This window comes from Siphateles boraxobius, unplaced genomic scaffold, assembly GCF_051911475.1.
Source record: "Siphateles boraxobius isolate OS27281-9 unplaced genomic scaffold, OSU_SipBor_1 7, whole genome shotgun sequence".
NCBI classification, from domain to species: domain Eukaryota; kingdom Metazoa; phylum Chordata; class Actinopteri; order Cypriniformes; family Leuciscidae; genus Siphateles; species Siphateles boraxobius.
In genome coordinates, this window is record NW_027509197.1 from 11,191,332 (window position 1) to 11,215,000 (window position 23,669).

The 23,669-nt window shown below is 38.0% G+C and overlaps 1 protein-coding gene across 1 annotated transcript in view; it reads right to left on the reverse strand.

The window, feature by feature from the left end:
- Positions 1–23,669, reverse strand: part of mgat4a (alpha-1,3-mannosyl-glycoprotein 4-beta-N-acetylglucosaminyltransferase A) — a 68,656-nt gene that overhangs the window by 10,916 nt on the left and 34,071 nt on the right. The window contains exons 4-8 of the mRNA XM_077215280.1: positions 22,219–22,359; positions 13,291–13,424; positions 10,644–10,690; positions 10,403–10,516; positions 3,865–3,940 (exon numbers count right to left, since the gene is read on the reverse strand). Of these exons, the coding sequence (XP_077071395.1) occupies positions 3,865–3,940; positions 10,403–10,516; positions 10,644–10,690; positions 13,291–13,424; positions 22,219–22,359 (512 nt within the window). The remainder of the gene's footprint in view (positions 1–3,864; positions 3,941–10,402; positions 10,517–10,643; positions 10,691–13,290; positions 13,425–22,218; positions 22,360–23,669) is intronic.

The window sequence follows — 23,669 nt, forward strand, 5'->3', positions numbered from 1 at the left end:
AAAAAAGAATGAAAACATTCAGTACACTCCAACACAGACTGACAGAAGCACGTGAGAATGAGGAAGACATGAAAGTTGAAAGACAAATGAACATGAATACAAAATTATGCTTTTTTTTTGTCTTGGGAAAATGTGAAAACGTTAGGCAAGAAAGACACTTAAAGGTGCAGTAAGTGATTTATGAAATACGCTGTTGAAAAGTGGATCAGACCGAGCATCAAAACACACTTGTAGCCAAACAGCAGTAAGGGGCGTATACACTCATGATGGAGGAGGAGAGAAGGCCCCGTGCACAAGAGGTCAGAGGTCACTTTTTCGCCAGAACTAGTCTCGTGTACGGCCGGATAAATATTGATATTTTGTTTGAAAAACGCATTGCTTCGCAAGAAGCAAGGCCTTTATTAACCCTCTGGAGCTGGATTACTTTTGTGATGGATGGGTGCGCTTTTTCTGCCGTTTTTTGTTACCATTTAATCCCATTATAAAGCTTGGAAGAGCTAGGATATTTTTAATATAACTGTATTTGGAATGAAAGAAGAAAGTTATATACACCCAGGATGGCTTGAGATTGAGTAAGTTATAATTTTCCTTTTTGGGTGAACTATTCCTTTAAGGAGCAGGAAGTCCTGAAAACGGACACCGAGGTTAGTTTATTGCTTCTCGATACACAAGTTGGTTTTGCTGAGATTTTTCACAGAACTAAGATAGGCTGTCTTTACTTGACTATCCTCATGAGCCATCTTCGCTTGTCGGCATCAAGATAGGGGTGTGATCCTTTTGGGTAGGGGTGTGTTTGTTTTGGAGATTTCAAATATCAACAGCATTTACCAGAAAATGCTTACTGCAACTTTAATACACATAAAAATTCACTACCATTCAAAAGTTTGGGGTTGGTTAGAGTTTTTAATGTTTTTGAAAGAAGTCTCTTATGCTCACCAAGGCTGTATTTATTTGATCAAATACACAGTGAATATACTGAAATGTTATTACAATTTAAAATAACTTTATAGTATTTTAATTTAAAGTATTTTAATTTTTAATTTAATTTATAGTATTGTATTTTAATGTAATTTATTCCTGTCATGGCAAAGCTGAATTTTCAGCATCATTACTCCAGTCTTCAGTGTCACATGATCCTTTATTCTAATATGCTGATTTTGCCGTTAAAGAAATATTGTGCATTATGAATCCTGAGAAAAATGTATCACAGTTTCCATGAAAACATTGAGTAGAATTTCAAAATAACAGCATTTATTTGAAATAAAATTGTGAAATTTTTGTAACAATAAGTGTCTTTAGTGTCACTTTTGATCAAAATAATGCAGTATTAATTTCTTTGTCAAAAATCTCACTGACCCCAAATTTTGAAAGATAGTGAAAATGCAATAAAATACATTAAATGTTTTAAATAAAAGCTTTTTATCAAGAACAATTGGAAAAGTAAGAACATATTATAAAATCTCTATTCACAAGTTTCATACCAACTCCTCATTACTATAGTGCACGTATCTCCGCCTGTGACGCGGAAGATCGGGGTTTGATTCTCCAACGGCAGTCGTGGCCTAATGGTTAGAGCGTTAGACTTGCAAACTGAAGGTTGTGGGTTCGATTCTCAATACTGCAGAGGACAAATTCTGAGGCCTTCATGTCGTTGATATTGCTTATATCCTTTAAATAAATTTGGGACAACTATAAATTTAAAAATGCATTTAATACTTAAACTCTTGTTGCAGCGCATGAACTCAGCCAGGTGTGGCTTGAGGCATAAATATAATTTATATTACATGCATAATGTTCACTGTAACTGACAGGATGAAAAGCACACATTGGTTGCAGTGCACTAAACCATGTGGGATTACAGTTTACATCTTGCATGCTCACAAAATTACCAGTTGGCAGAGTCTTCTGCTTGGTTTCTTACATCATGTTATGGTTTTCACGTTTGTTTGTCCTCCAGAGAGAAACAAATAAGATGTGTCATGTCGAGTGCTACACCGCTTTAAATCTGCTGCGACCATGTACAGCTGCTCTGACTGTAGCTAATTCTTTCCCCTGATCATATTCCCAGCTGGAAAATCATCATCACTTCACAAAAACTGAAATCCCCAAACCACAAAGTCATGTTCCCATGACAACCGCTACAGAGCCAAAGGGTGTCTTTAGGGTACATCCAGATAAATGAGTTACCACGGCAACCCTTGAGCAAAGAGCTTTTGGTGTACTTTGTCCATCTGATTCTGAACTGAAGAGCTACCAGTGGGGATCTGGCGCACGAACTAGAAACCTAAACAGAAATATGCATCGCTCGGGAAACTGACTGTAAGAGGAAAATGCAAATCAAAAAGTTTTCATAAGCATTTCAAGTTAAACACAATGGTCTCAATTGTTCAATTTCACATGTATGCGTGACATGCCGTCACACTTAGCCAAGACAACAGAGACGCACAGACTGAGGAATAATTATATTTATTTCTAACTAAAATAAAAACATAACATTAATTTTGAGATTGGTTAAAGATTACATTTAACACTGTTTTTTTAATTATTAACGTTTTTAAAAACGAAATTAAAAGGTAACAATGTAAAAAAAAAAAAGTGGGAAACAACCTGTGCAATTAAATATTCGATATATGTGTGTATGGAAACCGATGAGCCAAAACATTATGACCACCTGCCTAATATACTGTTGGTCCTCGCTTGCTGCCAAAACCGTGCCGACTGAACAAGGCATGGACTCTTCAAGACCCCTGAAGGTGAAGGTGTCCTGTGGGATCTGACAACAATACATTACCAGCAGATCCTTCCAGTCCTGTAGGTTGCGAAATGTGGAGCCACCACGATGTGGTGATATGGATTGAACTTGGTCCAGCACATCCCACAGATGCTCAACTGAATTGAAATCTGGGGAATATGGAGGCCAGGGTAACACCTTGAACTCTTCATCATGATCCTGAAATCATTCCTGGACGATGTGTGCAGTGTGGCAGTGTGCTTTATCCTGCTGGAAGAGGCCACTTCAAGCAGGGAACACACCTGTCATGAAGGAGCGTACCCAGTCTGCAACAATGTTTATGAAGGTGGCACGTGTCAAACTGACGTCCACATGAATAGCCAGACCTGGGGTTTGCCAGCAGAACATTGCAGATCATCCCACTCCCTCCAGCGGCTTGTCATCGTCCCACAGTGGATCCTGGAGCCATCACTTCCCCTGGTAAACGGCACACATGTACATGGCTGTCCACATGATGTAAAAGAAAACAGGACTCATTGGACCAGACGACCTTCTTTCACTGCTCCAAGGTCCATTTCCGATGCGTGCCTTACCATTCTACAATCGCAGCAGGGTGCGATGTTGTTACACATTCCTCCCATAACCATCATTAACATTTTCTGTGACTTATGCAACAATAGCCTTCATTGCCCTTGTGCATCAATGAGCCTTGGCCGCACAAAGCCATGTTAGCGATGGTTTTGTCGCTCCGCAGACCATGAGTATCCCACAAGGCTTGGCTTTTCAGAGATGCCTTGACCCAAGTCATCCTGCCATAACAATGTGGCCCTTGACAAAGTCTCTCAGGTCTAATCTAGAACTATTCAGGCATCTGACATTGTTAGGAAATGATGGACATTTCTCCGCTTCACCTGTGAGTGGTCATAATGTTTCGGCTATTTAGTGCACACACACACACACACACACACACACACACACACACGCGCACACGCACGCACACGCACGCACACGCACGCACACACACACACACGCACACACACGCACGCACGGGAACCTTTATGACAAGTCATTCTGTTCAGTGACACTAGTGGTGTAGATACTAAATTCACATTTAAAACTGGTCATTTGATTACCTGGACATAATAGATCCCTTTGTTGACGGCATACATCATTAGAAAGGAATAGTCCAAATTCTGCTTGGTCCTCCATCTACAAAGAAACACAAATGCAATACATCATACATGGGTTCAAAAAGGAATGTTGAATGTTGGAGTCAGCCTGTGTATGAGTCAGCTAACTGACCAGGAGTGAAACTCTAGATGGCAGGTGTATGACGAATGTGACGACAGTTACAGGAACCAGAAACATACACACTGCAAATGCTAAATAAGGGCAGTTTGAGGATACAAACAAATACGCATCACTCACATGTACTCAATATAACCTTTGTTATTCATTCGTCCTTTGCTGTAACGGGTTCAGAAAAGAGATTTAATCATCAAAAAGAATATTAAATACAATGTGCATCAAAGCAGCTCATTTCCTTCAATCAAACGGACTCAGATATGGATGAGAGAGATTATGGTACAGAATAAGAGCTCAAAATCACACACGCACGCACACACACACGCACACACACACGCACACAGTCAGATGGCATCACTTGGAATGACTTTTAATGCAGGTTTGTTCACTAGAATGCCTTCTTAGCAATACCTTTGCTAATCTAAAATAAACACTAAAACACCAAAACCAAATGGGAGTAAAAATATATATATTTTTGTAAGTCATTAAAACAGAGATAACTTTATTAGGAATTCCAACCTAATACATGAACTAAGCATGATAGGCTGACTTTGCTAATGAACAAAGTAAAAAAAAAAAAAAAAAAAGGTAATGATACTAACAGTAATGTAGAATGATTGGTAGCAAGTACAGACTTGATTCACAACCCAAGTGCAGCCTAGCAGACCTGCTGTATTATTGGAAAATACACTACTGTTCAAAAGTCTTTTGTGCTCACCAAGACTGCATTTATTTGATCGGAAATACAGAAAAAACAGTATTGTAAAATATTAGTACAATTTAAAATAACTGATTTTTATTTGAATATATTTTAATAATGTAATTTATTCCTGTAATAGCAAAGCTGAACACAACTTCAGCATCATTACTCCAGTCTTCAGTCACATGATCCATCAGAATTCATGCTAATATGCTGATTTGGTGCTCAAGAAACATTTCGTATTATTCTCATCAATGTTATTATTTTTGTGTAAACCGTCAGTGCTTGAAGTGGAAAAATAAATAAAGTGCTGTTACTCCCCTTCGGGGGTGAATTGTCTAGAATGGCAACATGTTAAATCTGTCCTATACTAAGCCATTCCCTTTTTTTTTTTTTTTTTTTTTTTTTTTTAAATACCAACATGAATATCAATGTGCCACTTCTATAATTAAAAAAATTACATAAAAAACCACAAATCCCTTTACTCTATGTCTATAAATGTCACAAACAGCTGCTGGGTCATCATTTAGTATAATGAGATAACTACATGATGTTTCCCTGTCTCTGTCATTCATTCTGATAAGCAGTTAAAATCAGAGCATTGACTAAGTGCTTTTTGCCACCACACTGAAAAAAATAAATATTTTCATGATTTATCACCACAACTTTAAAAAATCATGTCATAAAATCAGCTTAAGTTTACAAATGTTGTTCAGAAAACATAATATTTTAAGTTTTCTGTTGAATAAACTTATCTCTTTGTCTCAACTCAGATTTTATTTTATTTTCATAACCAGGTTAGGCTACTTTAAAGGCAGGGTAGGCAGCATATTTTGTTATGCTTGTTGAAAGTTTCTTCACATCCTGACATCCACTAGTGGTCTAAATGTTTTTATATGTACAGTACTCTGTCAAAGTCTTAGGCACATTCATTTTCACACACATAAAAAATTATTTTAAGCCAGTTATTTATATATTTTGCTGTAGTGTGTCATTAGGAAATATCACTTTACATTTCCAAACATTCAAACAAGTATGATCTGATCTCACCATCATCGAGTCTGTATGTGATTACATGAAAAAACAGAAAAAACTGAGACAGATTAAATCCAGAAGAAATGCGACGATGTCTCCATAACACTTGAAGAAAAAGCATTTATTTGAAATAGAAATCGTTTGTAACATTATAAATGTCTTTACTGTCACTTTTGATCAATTTAATGCATCTTTGCTGAATATAAATACTTTTTTTTATAATAAAATCTTACCCCAAACTTAAACTTAAGTAATACTGAAACAAGTATTTTCTGTAAAGCTGCTTTGAAACAATATATATACACATTATAAAAAAAGTGCTATAAAAAATAAACTTGTGTTAAAAACGTTTGAACAGTAGTTTGGATAACATTGTTTGGAAAAGAGAAAAATCACATATTGCTTAAATTTTTTACTCATTTATTGCCATTTAGCTAAATAAATAATTAAAAACGTGTTTACTTGAAAAACTTTACTAAATTTAGAAATAGTCGAAGGCTACATAGCGCTGATTTCATTTAATTTGTTATATTGCTATTTAATTTGAATAAAGCAGTGTTGAATAACACATTCACTGCTATTGAATATTTCTGTGGTATTTAAATTGCTTTTGAAAATAATAATGTTCAGCATTGGCACAGAATATTTTTCAATCATGACAACACACACAGAATCAAAGTTACGACGAGGGAGCGTGACACCAAGGCAGTTATGGAAGTAAAATAATGAAAATGTTTTTGAAACAAAAAAGCTTGTTGAATTGCACTACTTAAAAAAAGATGCACTGCATTAACCCTGCATGCATTTTTATGGGCTGATATTCAACATGGCTGTATATTTAAGTTGTGAATATTAAAATTCAAAACATTTCACACGTTTTCATTAAAATTCAATAATCCATATTCACCTTTCAGATTTCACTTTCAAAAATATTCATTCTGTTTAAAAATACAACCTATAATATTCGACAGGCAATTTTCAGTCCGTTTTATTTCGCTTCCACAAATGCAGTGGTTCAAATTCGACAGAAAATGTAACATTTTACATCCGGGAACAGCAGGAATATCAGTAGATTGCCAATTGATAATCTCCATAGCTGTTAGTCGGCCTCACAGCAGGAGGTGCAAGCGGCTGTTGCAAAGAAAACTATAGAGCAAAGGGTGAGAGAGTCATTCATTCATAAAAACGGATTTACAGAAATGGAGCAAGCAGTATTTGTGATGATTATCAGGGCCAGTATATATATGGAAAAGATGATAAAGACAAAAGCTTACATTTAAGTCTTCTGAGTTACACTGCACATGTAAGCAGCTTTCTCTACCGTGAACGAGATTATAATGTTATTCCAAGATGCTGATGTATAGATGAAACGTTAAAACTAAGGTAGTAGACATAGTGGCTGTAGATTTATAATGCTGCAGAACTAGTGTTTCCCTCACTACGTCATTCTCCAGGATTCCCCAGCGGTCAGGACACTTAGTCTTAATGGACTAATACAGAGATATAAAAGACCAAACTCACACCTTATTGGGGATGTAGGATATACCAGATTTAGGAACAGGCAAGCGGACTCAGAATATGAACGTAAAGCGCAAAGTTTCACGCTAGCGATTCCCAGTGAAATACTGGCATAAAGTTGGCTTGACACTGGATATTCGACATTCGCACATTTGGGGACCCGTTTCTAAAGTTACATATGACATTGGTACACATATTCATATTCTGAGTCCGCTTGCCTGTTCCTACATCTGGTATAGCCTACATCCCCAATAAGGTGTGAGTTTGGTCTTTTATATCTCTGTATTAGTCCATTAAGAGTTAAGTGTCCTGACCGCTGGGGAATCCTGGAGAATGACGTATTGAGGGAAACACTAGTTTCTGCAGCACATCACCGCAATATAAAGTTTAGAAAACTAAACCGAGAGAAATATATGTCTACCTCAGATTTAACGTTTTATCTGTAGATCAGCATCGGGGAATAACATTAGAATCTCGATCAAAGTAGAGAAAGCTGCTTACATGTGCAAAAATAACTGAAGATGTTAACAAAGCTTTTAGTGTCTTTATCAGCTTTTCCAATCTGATAATCATTACAAACACTTACTGCTTGCTCCGTTTCTGTAAAATCCATTTTTATTAATGAATGACTCCCCGGTCGAATATTATAGGTTGTATTTTTAAACAGAATTACTATTTTGGAAGTGAAAAATGTAAAGTGAATATGGATTATTGAATTGTTATAAATGAAAACGTGTGTGAAATGTTTGGAATTGAAATATTCAAAGCTTAAATATACAACCATGTTGAATTTCAGCCCATAAAAATGCAAGCAGGGTTAATGCAGTGCATATTTTTTCAAGTAGTGCAATTCAACAAGCTTTTTTGTTTCAAAAACATGTGTCATTATTTTACTTCCATATGCAGTGAAAGAAAGAAAGATGCCCAGAGTGATTGAGATTAAATTGAGACAGCTGTGAATGAAAGATTTAGGAAGAGCAGGAGATGAGAAGAGGAGTCCTTTTAGGGTAGAGAGAGAAAGAGAGGAGGAAGGAGGGAGTTGATGTCTTTGACCTTGAGCTTTACTCACTTCCTGTCTCACAACAAATCTGCAATGCCTCTCTCTCTCTCTCTCTCTCTCTCTCTCTCCCCACATTTGTGACAGTAAATCATCTCTGACTCTGAGTCTGAAATATGAAATCTGGTCCAATCAAAACGATATTTCACCCCCACCACAAAAATTGCCCACAATCTCCATGCGTGCTTAAATACTGTAACGTGTACCCGCCGCAGCGATGGCAGATGGGCAGCGCAACAAACCAACAGACCACAAACAACACACCTATGCACACAACCAGTCAAACGTTTGTACACACTTGACTGAAATTATGTTTCTCTTGATCTTAAATTGTTATCTAAATGCTTAAAATTATATTTGGGAACAAATACAAATGACATCTTTTTGTAAAGACCAAAGATTGTCCTTGCATCTTAACTCGTGAAGGTTGTTGATAGAATGGACAGATTGTGTAGAGACAAAGAGTGATGGACTTTGAGGAAGCTGAATTATGATAGTTTTTATGAAGTAAGTTTAGAATATGTTTACTATTTTGCCCGCTACACAATTCAAGTTCAGTTATGCATAGGCATGTTTTTTGAGGGGGGAAAAAGAACATCATGCAATACCACTGTTCAAAAGATTTTTTTAAAGAAATTAAGGACCAGATTTATTAAACGGGGAAAATTAGCACGAGAGCACGATTCCACAAAAACGCAGATGAGAGTGGAAAGTTCTGCAAATTGAAGAACACCAACACAGCCGGATCATCTCTATAATGACCAACACAATCTACCAGTTAGCATCTGGTTCAAGACGTGTTTTTGGGGCGGTAAATAATGGTGTAAATACCAGCAAATTGACAAGCGCAAACCTTAGTAATTAAATTACCTTGCGTGATTCATTTAAATATTCTCCTCCCATAAATTTTGCGTCTGAAAGGGAAACTCCTACAAATGCATATGCAATAAGGTCAGCTGCAAAAAATAACCCTTTTCTGCGCTAATTCTTCACTGCGTGTCTTTAGTAAATCCTGCCAGTTGTTTTTTCAATGCAAAAGAGGGTTTGTGCTGGAGCAAGCTGTTAGTAAATCTGGCCCTAAGACTTTTATTTAACAAGGATAAATTACATTGATAACATGTGACATTTATTATGTTTTTTTTTAAATGCTGTTCTTTGGAACTTTTCATTCATCAAAGAATCCTTAGAACAAATATATATATAATATAATAATATAATATTAGTTTCCCAAAAATATGAAGCAGCCCAATCATGTTTAACACTAGCAATAAGAAGTGTTTCTTCAGCATCAAATCAGCATTTTTGAATGATTGGTCCCACTTTATATTAAGTGGCTTTAGGTACTATGTACTTGAATTGAAATTAATAATTTGATACAATGGACTTAATGTACATACATGTTTTTACATTGTACTTATGTTTTGAAAATACCTGCATGTAATTACAGCTGTAATTAAATTATGTAACTACATTTGTAATTACACAGTTGACCCTTCCCTGACACCTTGACCTACCCTTAAACTGACCAATACCACCACACAGTATCACATCTCAATAGCAGCTAACGTGTTTTACAATACAACCTGAGCACAATAAGTACATTGTACTTATTTTTCAATGTAAGTACATAGTACTTAAAGCCAATTAATATAAAGTGGGACCCAATGATTTCTGATAGGATCATGTGTCACTGAAGACTGGAGTAATGATGCTGAAAATTCAGCTTTGACATCACAAGAATAAATCATACTTTAAAACATATTCAAATGTTCTTTTCAATTGTAATATTTCATAATTACTGTTTTTCTGTATTTTTGGTCAAATAAATAAGAAGGCCTTGTTCAAAAACATTTAAAACATCTCACCAACCTCAAACTTTTGAATGTTAGTGTATGTTGCAATTTTCAGGTAATAAATCAGTCAATTGTAAGTAATAAATTTAGCTAGATGTTAAAACTTACAGTATGCAACAAGAGAACTGTTAATTGCACAACCAGAAGTATGTACTTTCTAAGTATCTGGCTACTGTAGGGGATAATATTTCCTGAATACTTACTTCACCCTCTCCTTCGAGTCACCAAAGGTCTCTTTCAAGTTGTTGAAGTCTGGATAGTAGCTGGCAGGGGGAGATATGACCTCCAGTAACCCAGAATTCAGTTCTGTGTAGAACCTTATAGACAACGATAGCCAAGAACAACGGTTAGCAAGGTATCTTAACCATTAGGTTAAATGTACAATGTAGATCATTGTGATGTAAAACAAAACTTGAGGAAGTGGCAAAAGAAAATGTCACTTACTCTTTTTCAAGGCCTGCAACCACACTGTTTACATAATCTACGTCCGTCTGCGAGGAAGCGAACAAAGAATTGGTCAGTATGCGCACACACATCACACACACACACACACACGCACGCACGCACACGCGCGCAAGCAAGCAAAGGCTCGGCACAAATACAGGTGGAGTAACAACTGAAAGTAAATACAAAGCCAGTGCCTGACAGCCTGGAAAAATATGAGAATTTGAGTGACTGCTCTGGGAAGTTTGTTATCTCGGTGAAGAAGATGAATTGTCTTTTCTAACTGATTATGTTCAGCCTACACCATGTGTGGGAGCAAGTAAAACTCCAGCGAATTATGTGGGAAGGGATATCCTCTCTCACTCACACACACACACACACACACACACACACACACACACACACACACACACACACACACACACACACACACACACACACACACACACACACGCTAGGGTAACAGAAGAGCCTCATTAATGGTTTTTAGATGCACTGCCACTGGATGTTCCATCTTAACTAAAGCACTCTGAACTAATGACTACCATTGTTCCAGACAGCCACAAGAAGAGCTGATGACAGATCACACAAAAGAACATCAGCTATCAGATCTAACCACAGCCCAAAGACACTGAGGCATGTAGATACCGTACAAGCAGCACTGGACGAAAAATAACTGAATTTATTAGATGCATCCCATGATTGGCAATGCATCGAAACACTGTATAAGGCTCCAACTAACGATTAATCCAATCATTTGTTTTCTCTTCTACTGGTTGCCTTTTTCCAAAAGTGTAGATAAGCAAATGTACATGCCATGTTATAACCGTCAAATGTCATACCATGATGCACAGTGAGACTGGTATACCTCTGCAACCCTAACATAGACAGTCCAACTCAAAGCACTCCGCACAAATCAATGTTGACCATTACATCAACGTGTCTTTTTCTCCAGTGTACAAGAGGATGTTTCTAGAAAAGCCCACTGCAACAGTTACTACATTCTCTGATTATAATTAGCTAATGTAGACAAATGCAAACTTATGAATGATTACAACCTAAGAAAGAAATAACTGCCTCTTTTTATATAAAATCAAGTTTGTATTACTAATAAACACTAGCCTAGTAATTGGCATTTTTATTGGAAACCAAACCACCAACACTTTTACATTTTAATATATAATATGTAAGGTCATGTCTTTAGATCAATTAAATGTTGATTTTTTGTGGAAACCATCGCACATTTTCTTTTTCAGGATTCTTTGAAGAATAGAAAGTTCAAAAGAACAGCAAATATTGGAAATAGAAAGCTTTTGTAACCTTATAAATGTCTTAACTGTCATTTTTAATTAATCTTAATAAAAAGATACGATTTTTTTGAAAAATCTCTGTAGGTAAATAGTCCTGGCAACCATAGGCGCCGATCCAAACACGCACGGAAAAACACAAGATATGCTCCATTCATTTTAACAAAAAAATAATAATAATTGATTGCTGCTTTCAGACACATGACTTTCTTCTAATTTTTATAGTTAATTCGAGGACATTTCTATGGCGTTATTTTAAATGAAAAATGTCCTACTGCATTATTGTAACCCAAGAGAACATCCATGCAACGAATTTTGTGAACTGCTACTGATCATCAAGTAGTACAGATATTATACTACACTATGTGATATACAGAGAGCGTGACTTGAGACAACACTCATGGATAGAATGTGCTTTTGTTTGGTTGGTAATGTATTTGCAATTTGTGCTTTTATTAACTTGTGTGTAATTCATTCATCAAGCGCACCATCGAATGAAAAAAACGACAGTAGCCTATTCTAGAAAAACTAACAGTAGGCTGAGAATAATGAGTAATGAGAATATTAAAATGTTTTAAGGGGCATATGTTGCGTATGTGTATAATTACCCCAGTTATCATTTGCTCGTGGAAACAGATGTGATTAAAAATGTGTTTTATATATGGTTGGGAATGTATTTGCACGTGGGGAATGTGGGACTCCGCAGCAGAAACATAATTCGGCGCCTCTGCTGGCAACAATGTCTGTTTGCCAATCAATTTCAGAACAAATATTGAGATATAAATGAAGTGCAATCAAAAAAAGCTACAAATATAGTGAAATAATTAAACAATATCACTATGCTTTCTCTACTTTTAGACTTACTAAATTCAAGAACAATTTTTCCCTACCACTGTGTTCAGACGTGCAACAACAGATGAAGCGAGAGACAAATCCTGCCGGGTATGTCTGCATGTCTACTCTTACTCTGCCCTTCAGACAGCATCATAAAAGCATCAAGACCCCTGTTCTCAGTATGTACCGCCCACACCCCTCCACGGGTGGTAACAAAACTGTTGACCCAATTTAACCATTCACAAAGGGGAAGATGGTCAGTACCCAGATCTCACTTTGAACATCAACACAAACCTATTAAAATTAAACAAAAAGTAAACAAAATGTTCTTAAAATGCTTTTCCCCCCAGTTGTCACTAACCCATTAGAACATTGTTGTTTGCGTGGTGAGCATGGCTTGGTATTTCCCTCAGAACTACTTATAAATCTTCACACACAGGAAAACAAAGCAAGGCACACTGTTCACACACAACAAACACACATTCTCAAACCGCGAGAATGCTCACCTCTCCCACGAACACTATGATGACGCAGTCGAGCTTCTCCTCCGCCGAGAGTTTATCGATGAGTGAATGAAGCGTCTCTGCCAGGTATGACTTTACTTTCCGCTTAACCGTGGGGATGCCCATCACCATGGAAACTGCATAGAAAAGAGAACAAAAACTCAATTCGAGGCTCGTAAACCAAATTCACAAGCACATCATGCAGTCATCGCATGTCAGAAGACAAACTACTCTAAAAACATGTGAAATTGGTTTGTTTAGAGACACCCACACAAGACAGATATTTGACACAGAGCGTGGCTGTATTATTCCGATTAGATATTTCAAATGTGAAGTAAGAGAGGGGATTTCCACAGTGGCATTAGAGTGAAGTCCCCATATGGAGGTGCCCAAGGCAAACATTACTCTGCACTATTGTACTGCATCTCAGAGCAACATAAAGAAGATTCTGACTCCTGATACAGTAAGAGAATAAAGACCCCAATATACTTAAAGCAAAGGATCTTGTGTGACCAGGCAAAAACAAAGTTTGTTTTAGGAGACAGAAACAGTTTGCCAAAGGGAATTTTAAAGTTCGGTCTGGCTGGTATACACCTTCGAACTAAACTCTTGGACGTGGAAATGTTCTACAGGTTCATTTCTTTTGTTCAGTCCGTCAAGGTCAGAATTCGTTCCCATGCCTTATGGCCACATTTGATTAATTTGTTACCACATTTTTATTAAATCATGGCCATGTTATACTAATTCATTCCCTCATTTTAATTTAGTTAAATCAAGGCCATGGATTAACTTAAGCGAGGGAACAAATTCTTAATTTGTGGCCACAATCAATTTTTTTTCCACCCCATTAGGGGTGTCAACGAATATTCTAAATTCGAATATATATCCAAATAGTTTTAAAAAACAGAAATTCGAAGGTGAAAATTAATATTCGAATGTGGGGGGAAAAAACGCGGTAGCGGAGGCGTGCGCGCGCTACCTGAAGGATCAGGAACAGGTCTCGGGAGTCGCACTGGCACAGCGTCTCTGCTGAAAGTTGATTTACATGGAAGATGGCAGAAAGTGCAGAGCCCAACTCGACCGCAGCAGAGAAATTGATTTTAACCCCCCAAAATCTAAAAAGCCATGTCTGGAAGTACTTTGGAATTTGGTCGGTGGATGGTAAAATTGTGGAGCCGCGAGATAAAGTTGTATGCAAGCTATGTAAGTTTTTTTTTTCTTCCTTTTTTTAATACAAGCACCAAATAATGTAAGTAGCCTTTTTCATTTGTAATAGCACATTATTTTTTATGAACCTCAGGGTAAAAGTTCGTTGTCACATTTCTCGGAATTGTATGCCTCATTTTATTTAACGTTAAACAGAAACATTAGTGTACTGTACTGACTGATTAGATATAGCAAGCACGAGCGAGAGTGAGGTCTGCGGTCTTTGCCATTAGTTGTTTTACTTGTTTTTGTGTAGGTAATACGTTGTTAAATGTGTTTAAATTTAAATAAACTACCTTTAAGAGTAGTTATGTCTCTTTGTATTAATTTGTCATGTTATTGACGTAATGCACGTCATTGAAAAAATGCGCAACGAGATATTCGAATAGTTCGAATATGTGTGTTTTTCAGAGGGAATATTCGAACGTCATTTTTGAGCAATTTTGACAGCCCTACACCCCATGTCATGTGTGGTGCTCTGTGTACATTCCATAAAAAGAAGAGAATTTTTTTGACCAATAAAACATTAATTAAAACAATATATATATTTTTTTTATTGTATTGTTTGAACAAAAATCATATTTTCTTAAATTACAAACTACAAAAATAAATAAATCTGGACATTGTTTAAACAGTAAACCTGGTCTTTGAGTAGGAAAACAAAAATCATATCAGTGATTTACATGCTTACCCGGGAAAACATTAAGCACAGAGACAAAATGTCAGCAACAGATGGGCACTTATCATTCCAGTGCTGAGGTTGAGCTGCAGTGTGTGTGTGTGTGTGTGTGTGTGTGTGATTTGAGTGACAGACTGACAGAAGCTCTGTCACACTTCATCAGCACCATACAGAAGACAGTAAAATATGTCCTCGTTTTGCACTGCTTCCCACTGGAAGGCAGAAAAGAGTGTTTTGCGAGAGAACACCACGTGGTGAAAAAGTTAAGTAGGTTGAAGATGAAAGAGACAAAGATTGAGAGAGCACATGAAGGAGAGGAAGCTTATCAGACAGAGCTAAAGCACCTGAGACACAGTGAAAGAAAAAAAAAATGAAAGAGGAGCATGTAGAAAAAAAAGCAGCATGTTTTTAAGTTAATGTGCATTCAACACAAGTCATCCTCTCCTACGCCACATCTTCTCTTTCACAAAAGTAGTGTTTGGCCTTCAGGCGCTCGGTTTCATAAAGAGATGCTGAGCTGCACCATTCTCCAAGAATGCTCGATCTTCTCTCTTCAGCAGCGATATGAAGTCAAGTCTTTATGCTTCTCTTTGAGACAAACACTCGACGTGCCTTGAGACTAAACTATGGCAAATTATATCTAGACGGTCTCTAGGGATGTTACAGTGCCTTACTTAGGAGAAAACGAGCGTTTGAGACAGTAGGGGACTTCACTGAAACCTTGTATTGTTGAGCATTTTCATTCTCTAATGGGAGCGTCTCTCAAACAATATGAGAGCTATTTAATGACTGATAATAACTTTCATTACAAAAATGAACAGCATCACATCACTTATTGAATGAATGGCATGAAGCTCATTCATTGGATGTTTTTAGTTCTGACATCAATATTAATATAACAGCTTCATTGCTTATTTGAAAAAGTGTGTCTGTCAAATTAAAGTCATGCGGTGTGAAAAATGTGTCAGGAAGACTCTTACAATTTGACCTTTTTATAAGGAGACACGGTTGGTTGTAATAAGTTGTAAAATGTCATGAGGTGCAACTCTCCAAACACATTTGTTATTTTTAATAATTCATAATTCAAAAGTAGTGCACATATTCAAGATGTAAAGACATTAGTGCTGTGAAATCGATTAATCACTAATAAAAAGTTTGTTGATATACAGCATGTGTATACATTGCCTAGCATAAGTGAACACACCCATGCTAAAGTTGACTAATAAGAGGGATAAAAAAAAATCTTTTGGAAATTGATCTTAATGCCTTATTTTAAAAAATGAGGAAAAATCCTACCTGAATAATGTATCGTACATAAATAAATCTTCTTCCTTAAAATACAGGTTGCATAAGTCAGGACACCCCTGTGTTAAATTCCCATAGAAGAAGGCAGATTTTAATTTTTAAAGGCCAGTTGTTGGATCCAGGATAATATGTATCCTGATAAAGTTCCTTTGGAATTAAAATATCCCCACATCATCACACACCCTTCACCATATCTAAAGATTGGCATGGGGTACTCTCCATAAGATCATCTCTCAATGCAAATCATCCCAGCTATTAGCCTAACTGAAATAAAACCATGCCAATCTCTAGGTATGGTGAAGGGAATGTGATGATGTGGGACTTTTTCCAAGGGAGCTTTATCAGGATGCATAGTATCCTGGATCCATGAAACAAGAACAACATTTATTTCTTTATGATACATTATTCATTCACAAAGAAAATTGGTGTCCTTAAAGGTTGGATTTTTCCAAATTTTTTAAATTAAGGCATTAAGATCAATAATTGATCTTGGAAATTATTTCCAAAAGATTATTTTTTTATTCCTCTTTTTAGTCAACTTTAGCATGGGTGTGTTCACTTATACTATCCACTGTATGTGCGTGTGTGTGCGCGTGTGTGCGTGCGTGCGTGGGTGCGTGCGTGCGTGCTCACATTCATATATGAATATATATACATTTTTATGTTGGATACGATTAATCGATTTGATAGCACTAAAAGAAATATGATATTACTTGGTTACACCATAAATGTAATTTCCTTTTCTTCATCTTTGTCATCGACTCATAATGCTTATTAGACCATTCATTAATGTTCATGCAAATGTCATAAATATTTTTTATAGATCTCCTCCATGGGCACTTGACTTGAACCCCTGGGTCAACACCGATAAGGGGGTGTGCGATGAGTGTGAGATATATGGTGCACAGTCTCTAGGGTCTGGACAGAAGAAGATGTCCCCATTTACAGCTCTAAAATTATCCTCTCCTAAGCTACGATTTCCTTGAGAAGAGAGGGACCGCTGGCATGGGCACGAGCCAGAGCCGGACGCAGTCTTGCCACACAGACGGCGTGGAAGAGGCGGCTGAGATTACTGTCAGCCAGTAGGGGAGGTCCATGTGTGGGTTTGGAGGAGGTGGGCATAAAGCATGGGTGGGCTTCAGCGGTCCAAAAACAACGAGTTCTCACTGTTTTTATATGCTCAGAAAAACAACCTCCTCGTGTGACAGAGGTCAGTCACACAAGGTTTTTTTGACATTCTCTAACGTCATTGTTGTCATTCACTGCAGTCTGTCCCAGCATAGGATGTCGCTTGTAATAAAGCCATCTAGACGTTGACTGAACTCATCTGTCGTTAACCCACATACCGTCTGATACAGAATAGTGTGGTACAATGTGTCATACAAACCAGAACAAAATAAAGCTCACCACAAAAGAGCACGACAGCTCTAGGCTTATGGTATCGACTAGCCAGATCAGTGGATTGGTCACTACGCTAGTAAAAAAATTCCAGCCAATCAAGCAACCACTATAGACATCGAGGGGGACACGGAACCCACAATATGCACATTAATATTCAAGCGATTCATAAACTTTTACATTTTATCTTGTAATCTTGTGTATTTGGTTACAATCAGGACCACTATGCTTCGTTGTAGTCAGCTAATGGATACATTAAATACTGCAGAAATGCATTAGAATTCCTATTTATTTCCTTTTTCCTCAGTCTCATTTCCTTCAGATAATGTATTTGTGATAATTTAATCCAGTAATTCTCAACTGGGTGGTGAACCAGAAATGTGTTGCACATCGTTGCACGTCTGCACTGGTACAGTTGCAGAAAGTTCTGCAAAGTGCATCTAACCGCATGTGTGCACAGAGAAAAACAAATAGGCTTGACAACTCAAAGGGAGGAGAAAATGATTTCATATTTTTATATTTAGTTTTCATTAATTAAAGGTGCTCTAAGCGATGTCACATGTTTTATAGGCCAAACATTTTTTTGTCACAAAGCAAACATCTCCTCACTATCTGCTTAGCTGTCTGTCCCCTGAACACACTGTAAAAAACACGGTCTTCACAGACACCCCAGGCTCAAAAAACGGCAAGAAAAACAAACTGGGCTAACCAGCAACACGAAACATAAGAAACTGTTCCAGCCAATAATCGACAAGAAGGGTTTGGGGGGTTAGTGCGCGAATGAGGAGGAGGGAGGGTCTAGCTAGCCTCCGTTTTGTTTGACAATACTTTAAACGTCAAGAAGTACGTTACGTCACCCGACATCGCTTAGAGCACCTTTAAATGCAGCCTTAATTCTAAAAACTATTTTTTTTTTCAATGTTTCCAAACTTTTGACAGGTACTGTATGAAAGACAAATATTAAATTTGCATGTAAAAATACTATTAGATTAGTGTTTTTAAAGAAAGCTGTGAACTTTACACTGTAAACTTTAACCCTCATCAGATTGCCGTATAATACTCAAATTGCAGATTCAGTGTAACAAAATGTTTTTCTTACTTTTGTATAATGAAGAATTCTGGAAGTGTGTTGGGTTCTTGCTTTGTGCCTGATGTAAAATATGGGTTCTAAAGCAAAACCAGTTGGATTTAAACCACTAATTTAAAATCAAGACTGCAGTATAAGTCAAGTTTCGTAAGTCAACTAAAGATTTTAGAAACCCCCCCCCCCCCCCCCCCACCCCACCCCACCCCATTCTTGCAGCTCCCACCATTACTTCTTATACGTTCAAGTCCTATTACTTCCCCTACTACAACTGTCCTCTCCGTAACCCTCACTGAACCCAGGAGGGCTTGATTCCTCTAATGAGAATCTGATAGGCCTGCTGTGGGTGTGTGAAGGAGGGACAAAAGGTCTCCGGGCCTCCATTCAGGGCCGCTGGCTGCAGCTTCAGCTCTAACACACTGACCGGGCCTGTGGCAGCCCGTAGATAACAGGCGTGTAACACAATACGACAAGCAAGGACACGGCAGACAGCAACACCCCGCTGCTTGGCTGAAAACGTGAGAAATAGAGGGTGAAAAACAAATCTCACATGACAGCTCTTAACAAGGCCATTACAGTGATTAGCATTTGTCTAGTGAACTTGGCTTAAGCCGGGCTCAGACTACAGGAGTTTTTAAAGGTGACATATCATGAAAATCTGACTTTTTCCGTTTTTTAAGTGCTATAATCGGGTCCCCAGTGCATCTACCAACCCAGAAAACGTGAAAAGTGACAACCCAGTAACTTTGTTTTGGTAAGCCTTTCTCTGCAAGCATGTCAAAAAATAATCCGATCAGATTTCGCTCCCCTTCTGACGTAGAAAGGGGATCTTATTATAATATTACCGCCCCTTAAACTGCAAGTTTCCACCCACAGCGCTGCCATTTGGTTTAAAAGTGTAACCAGTTCTAACGCAATGGCAAAAGCTCAAGCAAAGCATGTAAACGGTCCCGTCGATGGCTGCACAGACGAGCACAGAACACTATTTGACCGAAAAATGTCACAGCTGTCTTATGAAGACCTCAGGGAACGGTCAACTTGTGTAAAAGTTAAACATGACTGTGGCGACCAGGACGAGGCCGAGGGACGTGAGAGAATGGCGCAAGGCCGGTGGCGTGAGTGTTAATGAATGACACCTGTGAGACGCAGCGGTCTCGCATCTCTCACAGAGGAGCGGGAGCATAAAAGGAGGAGCGACGACGCTGAAGATCGAGAGAGGAACAGGCCTGATTTTATGTTGCGTTTTGTTTCTGTTTTGTGTGGCAAGCAGTCGTCCGTGAGGGGCTGCTGGCTTATACTTTTGTTTCTGTATTTGTTTTATTTTATTATTAAAGTGTTGAATGTTCGCCGGTTCCCGCCTCCTTCCCTGAATCTTTAACATTGCTACAATGACGGTACGTGCAGGTCGATGAGGTGAATCAATGTAATTCCACAACGACTACATAAATGTATCCACTAACCATTCAGAAACGTCCAGGTACACGTCTTAAAGATGCAACCTTTTCCTGAGTCTCTCTGTAAGGCTTCACTCCGCTACTGGCTATTTCTGAGATTTTGGATGAGTGACATTATTTCCGTGTTTTGTAATTGCTATCCGACGCTTGTGTAAAAGGATCGACCGTCTTCTGAACGGGGGCGGGGAGCAGCAGCTCATTTGCATTTTAAGGGACACACAAAAACGGCGCGATTTTGGTCACACCCAAAAAGGGGCAACTTAGACCAGCTATAATAAATGATCTGGTGGGTATTTTTGTGAAATAAACACTTTCTGGGGACACCATAGATTCAGATTACATCTTGTGAAAAGGGGCATAATGCACCTTTAAATATTTTCCCGATTGTGAAATCTGATTGCATCCCGCACATCTTCACAGATTTTCTTTGTTCAAATGTCAAACCTGCACACACTACAAGATTTGAATATCGTGGTGCATCAAACACTGAAAGATATTCTTAAGATTATCATGTGAGATTTAACACCTTGCGTGATCTCACGAGGAAGCGGATCTAAACAAAATGGATACTGTTTCATGGCAACTTGCTGTAGACATTATATGAGGAGACTTTATAAAAGGAAGTCATGTTGTTGCCACATTTCGACCAGCCGTTCCTCCATCTACGTTGCTCCATCTACGTGGACCCGTTCAGCTGCTTGTTGTTTCGTGGTCGCCATTTCAAATGTTCCATCACTTCCATCTCCTTGTAGTCTTGCCTCTCACTGGCTATTGTGGAAGTACTGGCGTAATAATGCCGATTTAAAATCCTAAATATCAAACATGTCAGGCCCTGATGTGTCAGATCGGGAGGTTTAAGATTTGATCTGTAAACGCCTCACATTACCAGATAATCTGGGCCGAACATCGGAACCGACTGATGCTCTGGACGCAAAATGTCGAGAGGGAGTAAATGACGACGACTACTTCTGTAGTCTGAGTCCGGCTTAAAGGACAGTGAAAAGTAGCACATTTAAGTCATTAAATCGATGGTTTAATCATATTTTTAAAAAATCCGAACATGAGTGCTTATTTAAATATTTATACTTGATTTTGTTTTTGGGGTCTGCGAGAATAGGTTTTCATGCTTGAATGTTCAAAACACTAGGGCTGGATATTGTCACAAATTTCCCGATTCGATACCTTGCGTTTCAATTCGATTCCAACTCAATTCGATTTGATATCAATTAATTTGGATATGAACTAAAAAGGGAGTCAGTTGGTATTACATTACTATAATATTGAGAATCAGTGAGAAGTCAGTGAGGCTTATGAAGCCCCTCCTTCCGAAAGGCACAATGTGCTCTAATTGGTCAGCTGGACCTGTGTGTTGTGATTGGTCAACCGCTTCAAGTGTTTTTGTGAAATGTCACAACCCTTACCATAACTGCAAGCTTCAACACACTACTAAATGCGCTCAACCAGGTCTCGCCCCCTTTTTTGTTGCATATGTCTTGTGCGGGAATTATTTTAATGAGGAACATTGTGAAGAGTAAGTCCCCAGAAGAAAACTACAATCGAGGCGTTTCAGTGAGTTCAGAAAGAGTGCTTACTGATATAGCGAATAACTTCTTTGGAGTGACTTTGTGGTTTGTAACTTAGCAGACCTTTTTCATGCTCAGCAACAGCAACATTACACACTAAAGAAACTCTCTTTAGAGAGAGTGCTATTTCAGTTGGTTTATTAGACGTTTGATAAGATCAATGATAATGACTACTTGAACTAGAAAACTTGGAAAGCTGATAAAGTAAGTTGTTTCGCTCACCTCCGGTACGTCCCTGGCCCACCTGTACGGCGGGGTGCAGACTGCCTTCATTGTTGAGCAAGTGAGGCAGATGGTGATAGATATTTGGCACCTGGAGGGGCTTCTTGTGAACCAAATCCTTTAGCAACTTCTGCGTCTCATCTGTAAGAAACCAGAGTATTTAAACATTATTAAAGGATGCATACACTATGTGAATGTTCCAATCTATCCCAAGTAAAAAATGAAATTCAATACCCTAAAATTCATCAAAACAGTCACTTACTGATCAACAGTACTAGCATCAGCAGTTGAGAGTGGTTTAAATACATAATCCAAAAAGGGATATTAAACCACACCCAGGACACAACTGAATTATCAAGTATAAGAATGATGTTCCTTGGAAACATAAATCAACAAGTATTTGCCGTAAATGAATGTTTGGCTTGGGGTGTGTATTTCTTCTGTTGTTAACATTTTACAAGACATCATCTAAGGCATTTGAGAGATGTGCTGTAATTCTCCTGCACGTATTTTTATGTGCTGACTATGGGCAAAAATGTGCAAAACTGAGCTGAAATTACAACACTCTAGTAGTATTGGTTGCTGAAAGCATTATCAAATTAGTCAAAATATTGAGCTTACAAGATGCTCTGTGAGTGCAACAATCAGGTTCTGGAAGTAAATAACCCATTCACTTTCTTCATATGGCAATTGATTTTGAACGTAAACTTTTAAAGGGGTCATATAATGCCATTTTTGTACAAGTTAATATGAATCTTTAGGGTCTAAATGAAAACTTTGTAATATATGTTGCCTTTACAACAGTTGAGGGTATATTAGGGTATATTAGGGTAAATGTAGGCTTGTAAGTGATGCGTAACGTTATCTCAGTGTTAGGTAAGTTACAACTGTCAGGGCTGAAAATAAAACTCAGCCACTGCGTCTTCAGCGGTTCGAATTTAGGAACATTAAAATGACTGCTTTGTTCCTTATTACACCCAAGAACACCACAATCGCTTAGACGCCATTCTGCTCCAATGTATCAACAATGGCGGACTACGATGACAGCTCGCTCAGGGCGGGTCTGTGTTGAAACGCTGCTGTCAATTATCAATCGTGGGAGAGGCGTTCGATCTAGTGACGTCACAAGATCGAACGGCTCAATTTGAGGCAGGGGAAAACATACAAGGAGATTAAAACATATACATTTAAAAAATATATCAAAACATAAACATATGAGCATGTCCAAACGAAAATACAAAAGATATATTTCATTCAAATTTAAAGTTTAAATCGCCCGCTCCACTCAGCTCCGCCCTTTGAACTGGTGATAGCTCAATTTTATATTTCACGCAGGATAGGGCAAAGATGGAGCTAGAGTTCTAGAAAAATAAAAAAGGCAGCGCCTGTCAGTGGAGCACGATTTACGACCTGCACTATCCTTGATCTACCAATGCCTGTGACACAGTTCC